Source organism: Salvelinus fontinalis, chromosome 26 (genome assembly GCF_029448725.1).
Source record: "Salvelinus fontinalis isolate EN_2023a chromosome 26, ASM2944872v1, whole genome shotgun sequence".
In the NCBI taxonomy this organism is placed as follows: Eukaryota; Metazoa; Chordata; class Actinopteri; order Salmoniformes; family Salmonidae; genus Salvelinus; species Salvelinus fontinalis.
In genome coordinates this window covers 22,373,756-22,385,504 of record NC_074690.1, presented here as the reverse complement: position 1 = coordinate 22,385,504, position 11,749 = coordinate 22,373,756, and the positions used below count along the sequence as shown (strand labels likewise).

Here is an 11,749-nt window from a genome sequence, read left to right as displayed (position 1 = left end):
TGTCTGTGTAACACTAGGGGAAACCCTGAAGTGAAACTGGGCCTCCTGGTGGTTCAAAGCAGAGCCGGTGCAGTTCCTCCTGGTTAATGAGGCGGGTCTCCCTAATGAAGCATGCAAGAACCAACCGGGCCTGTACAGAACCTGACTGAATGGGTTCTGATCCGCAGGAAATGGGCTCTTAACCGCATGTCATATCCCCATCAGAGCCACTGTCAGAGATGAAAAAGGTGCTCGGTGGTCCATTGATGTATTACGCCATACCCTGTACTAATGAGTGCTAACATCTCTCTCTTCACAGGCAAAGAGACCATCAGAGAGCAGCTGACTGTACTCAAATACAAAGCACAAATACAGATGATGAGTGAGCAGATGATGGAGTGAGTGCATCTGTGAGTGTGTAGGGCCCTGTGAGTATGCATAGACAGTACAAAAATAAAAAGTCAATAAAGATACAAGGTTAACTCTGTGTAGCTATTTATCAGTCTTATTGCTTGGGGATAGAAGCTGTTAAAGAGGCTGTTGCTGTCAGACATGCACCGGTACCGCTTGCCGTGCGTTAGCAGAGAGTCTGAGAACATTGAGGCCTGAGAAGATTTCAATTCCAATAAATTCAGAGCACTTTTTTTTAAATCAAGTCATGAACTTAACTTTGATCACATTTTTAGACATAGATATATGGCTAGTTGCTGTAGCTGGTAATGGACAATTGACCTCTATTCGTTTGAGATTTTCCTCCATTTTCTGATTGGCTATTTCCATCAGGAAATGCATGTAGTCCTCCACCAGCACAGAGAGAAAGAGGAAGAGAGAGGCCGAACTCCGCGGAAAATTTGTCTCCCTCCAACAGGTGGCAATTTTTCATTGTTTCGCCCACCAAGCCAAGTTTTTGTATGGAGGTCAATGAGAGATTGTCAAATTTGGTCGACACAAAGATTAATGGCTTACTTGCTAAGTGAGGTTTATTTGATTGACTAGAAGTTTTGTAATGCTTAAGTTGTTACGAGTGTACTGATATAAGTACGACACGTGACACCCCGGCAAATTTGAGAAGAAAAACTGAGTTGTCCCGAGGTGGCTATGCATATTCATGGGTGAGACTATTAGCATAAAATACAGGCGGTTGACGTCAACAACCCTCATCAAATATTCAAAAAAGGATTACAATAATGAGATGTAATCCACCAATCCAAAGAAAGGGTAAGCAGAGCTAGACAGCACGCCGTGCCACTTTGTGGACAACAACGCCCACTGTTATGGCGGAGAGACATGTATCTTGTCAGTATATCCATAATCTTAGACCAGGACCATACCTTTGTGGCTCAGTTGAACCTCCAGACCATGGGTACTTTGGACTGCCTAGAGAGATAGCACATTGAGAACGCACTCTGAATAAACACAGAACCACCTCTGTTACACAAGCATATCAGTAAAGCACTTCATACAGAAGAATGAATACATGAAAACTTAAACTAAATTACAAACCAATATGATATTTCCCTTCTTGCTGACAGTTAATCCAGAGTTTCTAAAGCCAGAATTTATTGCCACAGTGTACTGTAAAATAAACATCAGCTCACATGAACAATCACAGCAGTGTTTTTCTGGCAACAAATGAAGGTCAATCCAAATGTCATGGTACAGTAGTTTCGATATAAGCAAGGATACAAAGGCAACTGTGATATGTTGTCAACTAGTCTGGAGAGTTTGATATGTTCAATGAGAACTATAGCAGGAGGGTTACCTGACTTACCAGAAACTGGGCTTCATCAAGCTGTCTGCATTAGACATGAAGCACAATAGGCTCAAACTTCAGGCTTTAGTGTCTGAAATAATGCAAAAGCTAGCAAAAACCTCACCCCATGGGTGGGTATAATTTGTGGAAGTTTCAACAGGAATCTGTTCCAACAACTTCGTAAATTATAAAATAATGTATATGTGAAAGATAATGATAAAATAATTCCACTCTGAAACCTTCACTGTATGAAATTGATTAGAATCATAAAATTATAATCTGATGTGTGTAGGTTTAGTCAGAATTAAGTTAAACAATGTATCTGTATAATGGGAAAACACAGACTGTCTGAGCAAGGCGTAGCTTAGGATTTGAACTTGTGTGTGTGTGTGTACCGAAGAACAATTAAAACTGTGTATGGGCGGACTTGGCTAGGCCTCTGAGAGACTTGGGAGAGGACAGGGAGACTTCTCAAGGTCTCCCTAATCTCGGGGGAATGGAACTCTCGGCTGGGTAGTGATACAAATTGGTGCGACCTGTGGAGAAGGATAAAACTCACCTACTGTTTGTGTGTATGTATGTGCGTAGGATACCTACTGTTTGTGTGGAAGTATGTGCGCAGCTATAAAATGGATGTTTTTGTATTCATGACTTTAGAACGTTCTCTGAATAAACTGTACTAGCCTTTTGCATAAGCTGAGTCTTTGACTAATTATTATTAAACCCATGGTCTTACAAACCTCGGGGATTGGTCGAAGCTATTGATTGATAGTTATTATCATTGGGATTGAAAATTCTCGTGCCAGTAAATAACAAGGTTGCCAACAAACAACGCATCCAAAGTTGTATAGCGGCAGAATAAAATACCAGGTAGGGAGTGGAATATTTCATTACGTTTTTCACTCACCACGTTTATTCCAAAACATGTCTGTGCTCACTCTGGTAGCCTATGGACAAACATTAAGAATAAGCTACGTGGTGAGTTGATGCCTATTCGGCAGCTAGGTGAATTGATCATGCTACTTTGTATGCGTTGTTTGTTGGCAACCTTGTACTTTACGAAGTTTTTGTTACAGATTCCTGTTGGAACGTTCCACAAATTTATACCCACCTTGTGAGATGTCCCTTCTTGCTAAAATCTATTTGTTTAGACATAGTTTATTTTTCTCCGTTGGATACATGTATTTTCCATCTCAACTAACAGATTGTGAGTATATTACTCCGTACCATATATAATGTGCATCGTAAACTAATGCCAGCTAGCATGCTTGACTAATGTTTCTTCTGCTATGGTATATTGGGGATTACACAATGTGCATCCCGCCACCTACTATGCGGGTCTTCCAGCGCCAGTACCCCTTGCAAGTTTTCAGATGTAAAAATCCTTAAATCCCACAAACTTCTCTGCCGCAGCCACAATAATGTCCAGTTTCGTAGACTTATTTGAGACTTGGTGCTGTCCATTTTATAACTGTGGCAATGAACAAAACAAAATTCAAATTTTTAAAACACACCTTATCTTTTGTCTGGCAGCAAACATTTACTACAGGCTGTGGTGTATCCACTACCAACTAGCTTCACTTTTTTTCTCAATTATTTTAAGGAGATTAAATTGACCACTAATTTTTGCCACCTCAATCTCCTTCACATGGCACTCCATGAACTCAGGATAATAATCTCCACCACAATTGGAACACCTTCCGTCCTTCTACACACCATTATTCAGTATACGCTGTTCGTCTGCACTTCACTTGAAACATGGCCAAATCCTTTACAATTCTTAGTGGTTTGGAAAGATAGCTCTTACAGCGTATCTTACATAACCAAGCTTCACATGCATAGGTATTTGCTCTTTATCAAAAAACAACAGTACTTCCAGACTTTCTTATTTTGCTCAATTCACCCAGCGGGTCAGACGCTTTTTACAGCATGACATCACAATCAGAACACGATCAAAACGATTGGGAACTATTTCACGCTGGGGAGTTTTACATGGCACCGGGCACCAACCACACCAGGAATTTTGAACATGAACATCCATCGTCACCCCTGAGATGACTCCTTTTACGGGTGCTCTACTCCAAAATTCAAAACTTCTGTTGTCCGGATTATTTTGAGGCCCACTGCAATCTTCCTCTGTTCTTCAAAAATATAATGAATCAAGATAAGCCCACTCTTGGTCACTCTCACAGACTCCACTTTCCAAGCGCATACCTTAAAATTTTCGACACTTCAAATGGGTTTCCCACATATGGATCCCAAGAAGATGAGATTCCTTATAATTCACACACGTAACCTTCACTGGAATTTTAGACAATTTCATGTTTGTTCCTGTTTTCGATACTACTATCCGTCGCCAAATTTGCCCGACGCGCTGCTTGATTCTAACTCAACATCCACTTCCGCTTTCCTGCCTAATGTTTTGAATGAAGTGCAATATGTATCAAATGAGAAAAGCGTTTTACGGTGGCGGAAAGTGTACAATTCGGATGTTTATAATGTCATGCTGTCGCCACCGTGCGGATAGTTATTTTGGGACAGAAATCACTGACAGCTTCCTTGCATAAATGGTGAGTCCGTTTCGACTTTTATTGCCTTGATATAAAGTTTATGCTAGTTGTATTTTAGAAAAATTATAGTATTTGTACTCAAATGTCCTGCTGAAGTGATAAGTTAGCTAGGTAACCAGACAGTGCAGTGGCTCGTTTGGTAACGTTAGCTAGCTAATGCCACTGCACTGTCCAAAGTCCACAAACCACTCGTGTGTCTACTAACGTTACTACTTGCCAGCTAATGTAAGCTGCATGTAAAGGTTTTAGTTGGTTAGCTACTCTATTTGTGTGCAGATGGCAACAACGCCCAAGTTAATGAGAGCCATTCGAGTGGGTGAGTTTGGAGGACCTTCCGTTTTGAAACTCTGCTCCAACATACCTGTGCCAAATCCAGGTCAGAAACAGGTAAATAAAATCATTCAAAAACGTTAGTAACTTACTATTACTTTTGCTAACTGTAAAGTGCAAAGGACAATGGATACCTTTTACATATATTGTATTGCACCTGTAGCTGTTTTATACGTTGTATTATGTCAGTTAATTCTAGTTCTGCAGAAGTTTCTCTATGTATGAAACAGCCTGTGTGTTATCCAGGTGCTAATCCATGTGCATGCGTGTGGAGTGAACCCTGTGGAGACCTACATCCGCTCTGGGACCTATGCGAGGAAGCCCAGCCTGCCCTACACTCCAGGGACTGATGTGTCAGGGGTTGTGGAAGCTGTCGGAGACAGAGTCCAACTCTTACAGGTGCTGCTCTTACTGTACCATCCATCCCTAGGCTACCAGTAACATTATGATCACTGATGGTAATTAGTAACTATTTGAATGCGGCATGTGTAGTTTGTGAGAAAGTAATTGCTTACCAACATTTTGCTTTGAACACTCCGTGATTATATAGACTGAAGTACTATTGTACTAATTGTATGAATGTATTCATATTGAGTTTGTGTATGACTATACTATTAGTTGCTGGAGTGGAAGTCTGGTCTATTTTACCATTCAGGCTGGTGACCGTGTGTTCACCACCGCCACAGAGACAGGAGGGTATGCTGAATACACTGTTGTGTCTGAGGACTGTGTCCACCGCCTGCCAGACCCCTTAGACTACAAACAGGGAGCTGCCATTGGGATCCCGTACTGCACAGCATACAGAGCTCTCTTCCATAAGTAAGACACCAGCATTTGTTTGTTTTGTTTAAGGAGAACGGAATTCTGAACTGATTATTTTTATGACAAGATGGGTGCAGAAGCAGGGAGACCGGGTATAAGTGTGTAGGGCTCACCGGTCCTACACCAATGTCTTGGTTGAGTTCTTTGGATTTGACATGGTTAGACAGACTCAGCATCACAATTGATATGATGTTCAATTAAGTTGAGATTCACCGACTCTGCTGCAAAAGAAGACATATTATTAAAATCTGTATGTCTATTATTTACTAATAAAGTATTTGATTGTGGGGTGTGTACAGTATAATGAGTGGCTCTTATGCTTATGAGTCTTATGCTCCATTGTGTCTTATGATGCAGAGCACATGCTAAAGCAGGCGAGACAGTACTCATCCATGGAGCCAGCGGCGGGGTAAGATCAATACCCTCTTCTGTTTAATGTCTGTGCTATAGTTATTTTCCCCCATTTTCATTTAATTAAGATCAAATGAATCCAAATTACCTTTATTGCACTGCTTAATGACAAGTATTATTGGGGGGTTGATTTACTAGGGCCCAGTGTTTGTGACCTTTTTCTGGGTGGTGTGTATCTTTTCAGGTGGGAGTGGCAGCGTGTCAGATGGCCAGAGCCTTGGGTCTGAGGGTCCTGGGGACAGCAGGAACCGCAGAAGGACTGGAGCTGGTCCTGAGGAATGGAGCTCACCAGGCCTTCAACCACAAAAATGAAGGATACACTAGCAAAATCATGGTAGGTGGGAAGGAGTCATAGTTGCGGTCTCCATAGACCTGAATACATTTTAAGGACATTTTTTGTATGACTCCCAGTGGGTGACTGCTATTATGCTCTACTTTGACACCGATTAGCTGCTAAACCAGAGGGGGTATAATAAAATGTTTGTTATTACAAATAAAAAATATTAAAATTTATAACATGTTAGCCTAGGATAAGTTAAGAACTGGGGTGATGCTTTTGTAAACACAGGTTGTCTTAATAAGTTATGTCTGGGCAATTGTTTTTTACAGGATGCTACCAAGGGGCAAGGGGTAAATGTGATTGTGGAGATGCTGTCTAACGTGAACCTCAGCAATGACCTGCAGATGCTGGCCTACGGGGGGAGAGTGACGGTCAGTATATGTTACGTTAGCATGTGTAATTTATTTTAGACTTTTAGAGCCACTTTTGAATATGTATTGGTTATTCATTGTTAATTCTTACTCAGTTTTCCTCTTTTGTTGTTTAGGTTGTTGGCAGTAGAGGCCCCATTGAAATCAACCCTCGAGACACCATGGCCAAAGAGTCCAGCATCATTGGTGTTGCCTTACCCTACGCTACTGTTGTAAGAGTCTAGATTCCTAGTATAATATTGATGCTGGTTTAGGCAGTGGTCGTTCTATAAATCATACATTCTGTAGTGTAAATTATACACTACCGTTCAAAAGTTTGGGGTCACTTAGAAATGTTCTTGAAAGAAAAACACTTTTTTTTTGGTCCATTTAAAATAACATCAAATTGATCAGAAATACAGTGTAGACATTAATGGTGTAAATGACTTTTGTAGCTGGAAACAGCTGATTTTTAATGGAATATCTACATAGGCGTACAGAGGCCCATTTATCAGCAATCATCACTCCTGTGTTCCAATGGCACGTTGTGTTAGCTAATCCAAGTTTATCATTTTAAAAGGCTAATTGATCATTAGAAAACCATTTTGCAATTGTTAGCACAGCTGAAAACTGTTGTGCTGATTTAAAGAAGCAATGAAACTGGCCTTCCTTAGACTAGTTGAGTATCTGGAGCATCAGCACTTGTGGGTTCGATTACAGACTCAAAATGGCCAGAAACAAATAACTTTCTTCTGAAATTCGTCAGTCTATTCTTGTTCTGAGAAATGAAGGTTATTCCATGCGAGAAATTGCTAAGAAACTGAAGATCTCATACAACGCTGTGTACTACTCCCTTCACAGAACAGCGCAAACTGGATCTAACCAGCATAGAAAGAGGTGGGAGGTCCCAGTGCACAACTGAGCAGGAGGACAAGTACTTTAGTGTCTAGTTTGAGAAACAGACGCCTCACAAGTCCTCAACTGGCAGCTTCATTAAATGGTACCCTCAAAACACCAGTCTCAACGTCAACAGTGAAGAGGCGACTCCGGGATGCTGGCCTTCTAGGCAGAGTTGCAAATAAAAAGCCATATCTCAGACTGGTCAATAAAAATAAAAGATTAAGATGGGCAAAAGAACACAGACACTGGACAGAGGAACTCTGCCTAGAAGGCCAGCATCCCGGAGTGGCCTCTTCACTGTTGACGTTGAGACTGGTGTTTTGCGGGTACTATTAAATGAAGCTGCCAGTTGAGGACTTGTGAGGCGTCTGTTTCTCAAACTAGACACTAAAGTACTTGTCCTCCTGCTCAGTTGTGCACTGGGACCTCCCACTCCTCTTTCTATGCTGGTTAGATCCAGTTTGCGCTGTTCTGTGAAGGGAGTAGTACACAGCGTTGTATGAGATCTTCAGTTTCTTGGCAATTTCTTGCATGGAATAATCTTCATTTCTCAGAACAAGAATAGACTGACGAATTTCAGAAGAAAGTTATTTGTTTCTGGCCATTTTGAGCCTGTAATTGAACCCACAAATGCTGATGCTCCAGGTACTCAACTAGTCTACAGAAGGCCAATTTTATTGCTTCTATAAATCAGCACAACAGTTTTCAGCTGTGCTAACATAATTGCAAAAGAGTTTTCTAATGATCAATTAGCCTTTTAAAATTATAAACTTGGATTAGCTAACATAATGTGCCATTGGAACACAGGAGTGATGGTTGCTGATAATGGACCTTTATGCCTATGTAGATATTCCATTAAAAAATTTGCAGTTTCCAGCTACAATAGACATTTACAACCTTAACAATGTCTTCACTGTATTTCTGATCAATTTGATATTAATTTAATTAATGGACCAAATTATTTATTTTTTTCAAAAACAAGGACATTTCTAAGTGACACAATTTTAGAACGGTAGTGTATCTTCTGTTGTCTCTACAGGAAGAGAAAGCTGAGTGTGCCGCGGCCCTGTTTGCAGGGATGGATGCTGGTTGGCTGAAGCCTGCTGTAGGAAAACAGTACACCCTGGACATGGCCTCCCAGGCCCATATTGACATCATAGACTGCCCAGGGGCTTCTGGGAAGATGGTACTGACCATGTGAATGGAACAGCTGTAGGATTACTGTGAAATGTTACTGATTTACATTGGGATGAAATTCTGATTTCTTTACATGTGTTTCATTCATATGGAATTAAAATTGCTTAAAATCTTGCCACAGACAAAGATGGTGTGGCTCACTTTCGGTGATCTTCGTGATTAATCATGTGCATTTCTAAACCAAGTTGTTGTCATTTCAATGCATTGGGTCAACAAGAAAAAATGTTGTGAAATAACAATATTTTAATTGAATGTCATTTTTGTAAAATATTACAAAGGGAATGCCTCCTTTTCCAGATTAAATAATAGCGTTGAAGTGTGCAGTCTTTTACCTCGGTCAGGCACAAGTTAAGTCAGGGGTGAGTGTGACGTCGTGCCATCTCAGGTAACAGCCCTGCGAACTGAGCATGCTCAGAGAAGCACAGGTAACCTTACCCAGCCTCTCCAATACGAACACAGACAGTTGACTGTGAAACAGTAGAAGTGACTACTGTAACCTGGACCGGGTCAACATCGAAATGTTGAAGGACAATGAGTGCTTATATAATGTTATATTGGACTGGTTGTAGAAGTAATGTATTGGACTCGCAGCTGATCTGTGGATTGTCAATGATGGTGTATGGTTGGATTCTCTGGTCCATTTAGGCCTGCAGGTAAGACTTGATCTGGATAATGTTTCTTCTATGTACAGTTGAAGTCAGAAGTTCACATACACTTAGGTTGGAGTCATTAAAACTAGTTTTTCAACCACTCCACAAATTTCTTGTTAACAAAGTATAGTTTTGGCAAATCGGTCAGGACATCTACTTTGTGCAAGACGCAAGTCCTTTCTCCAACAATTGTTTACAGACAGATTATTTCACTTATAATTCACTGAATCACAATTCAAGTGGGTCAAGTTTACATACACTAAGTTGACTGTGCCTTTAAACTGCTTGGAAAATTCCAGAAAATTATGTCATGGCTTTAGAAGCTTCTGATAAGCTAATTAACATCATTTGAGTCAATTGAAGGTGTACCTGTGGATGTATTTCAGGGCCCACCTTCAAACTCAGTGCCTCTTTGCTTGACATCATGGGAAAATCAAAAGAAATCAGCCAAGACCTCAGGAAAAAAAAATGTAGACCTCCACAAGTCTGGTTTATCCTTGGGAGCAATTTCAAAACGTCTGAAGGTACCACATTCATTTGTACAAATAATAGTACGCAAGTATAAACACCATGGGACCACGCAGCCATCATACCGCTCAGAAAGGAGATGACGGTTTGCAACTGCACATGGGAACAAAGATTGTACTTTTTTGGAGAAATGTCCTCTTGTTGGATGAAACAAAAATAAAACTTCTTGGCCATAATGACCATCGTTATGTTTGGAGAAAAAAGGGGGAGGCTTGCAAGCCGAAGAACACCATCTCAACCGTGAAGCACGGGGGTGGCAGCATCATGTTGTGGGGGTGCTTTGCTGCAGGAGGGACTGGTGCACTTCACAAAATAAATGGCATCACAAGGAAAGAAAATTATGTGGATATATTGAAGCAACATCTCAAGACATCAGTCAGGAAGTTAAAGCTTGGTCGCAAATGGACAATGACCCCAAACATACTTCCAAAGTTGTGGCAAAATGGCTTAAGGACAACATAGTCAAGGTATTGGAGTGACCATCACAAAGCTCTGACCTCAATCCTATAGAGAATTTGTGGGCAGAACTGAAAAAGCGTGTGGGAACAAGGAGGCCTACAAACCTGACTCAGTTACACCAGCTGTGTCAGGAGGAATGGGCCAAAATTCACCCAACGTATTGTGGGAAGCTTGTGGAAGGTACCCAAAACATTTGACCCGTGTTTAACAATTTAAAGGCAACGCTACCAAATACTAGTAGAAAGAGGAGGAAGGGAAGCGCTTCTAAGGTACACTATAGTATATTTTGGTAGATAGGTGTTCTTTGGTAAAAGGTGTAAATTGGTCATCAAAAAGGAGGACCAAGGCACTCTTCATATAATTAATTAAAATGCCTTTATTAGTATGGCATGTTCAATAGAAACAAATTTGTTTGAAAACCGACACGTTTCGGCTGCATGGCCTTCGTCAGGGAGTACAGAAAAAGGAGAATACAATGTCCTCTTTTGAAAGGCTTTTCCAATTAGTCCTAATTAGAAGAGGGAGTGGTTACCAAATTGGACACACCTAGTAAGCAATAATATACACATGAAAAGGTGAAATACTGTAGCTATGTTATCATGAGCATACAACTCCAAGCTAGAAGCATCAGAACACCCAGAGAGGCAGTTCCAACCCTAACCATGACTGGGAGAAGTGTCCAGAACACAAAATCAATATATTCCACAGTACACTAGACCATAGCAAAACATGAACAACAGTCCAAACATAGCTGAGGGCAATTGAGCAAAATGTCCACTAGATGACAGCAAATGGACCCATCACAACCCTACAGGAAGGGTGAGAAATCCATATCTTCATTTAAACCAGGGTACTTAGTGGCCTGTAGTTTGTAAATCCAAAAACTTTCCCTTTGGTTTAACTGTTTAAGACGGTCCCCTTTTCTAATAGAGGCCGGAACATGATCAATAGCCATAGCTTGTAGGGAGGCAGGGTTGCCATGGTGTAAGGACTTGTAGTGCCTTCCCATGGGGTAGTCTTCATTGCCTACCCGTATGGCGTACTTGTGTTCCGCCAAGCGATCTTGAAGGCGTCTCTTTGTCCGTCCAATGTAGAACACCTTGCACTGTGGACATTCTAATCTATAGATGACATGAGTGGTTTTGCAGTTAATAAAATGCTTGAGGTAATACTCAATTTTAGAAGCTGTGTCAACAAAATACTTTTTCTGTGCAATATTACTGCAATGGTTGCACTGGTTACATTTAAAAGAGCCCTTGGGTTTGTGGTCAAGCCAAGTTTTTTGAGAGTCACCCGGAAGATAACTGTGGACTAATTTGTCATTTAGGGTAGGACATCTCTTAAAGCTTATGACTGGTGGTTCAGGAAAGACTTGGCGTAGTAGCGTATCACTGTGGATGATTCCCCAATTATTTTTAATGATTCTTTTAATGTTCTCTGCTTCAGTGCTGTATTTTGTA

At 40.9% G+C, this 11,749-nt stretch overlaps 1 protein-coding gene across 1 annotated transcript; it reads left to right on the top strand.

Moving 5' to 3' along the window:
* The first annotated feature begins 4,195 nt into the window (after positions 1 to 4,195).
* On the top strand, positions 4,196 to 8,766 carry cryz (crystallin, zeta (quinone reductase)). The gene is made up of 9 exons (XM_055883068.1): positions 4,196 to 4,302; positions 4,579 to 4,689; positions 4,879 to 5,031; positions 5,288 to 5,451; positions 5,812 to 5,863; positions 6,050 to 6,199; positions 6,475 to 6,576; positions 6,693 to 6,788; positions 8,495 to 8,766. Exons 1-9 carry the CDS (start codon positions 4,300 to 4,302, stop codon positions 8,654 to 8,656), a joined length of 993 nt encoding a protein of 330 aa, XP_055739043.1. The 5' UTR covers positions 4,196 to 4,299; the 3' UTR covers positions 8,657 to 8,766.
* Positions 8,767 to 11,749: the final 2,983 nt, after the last annotated feature.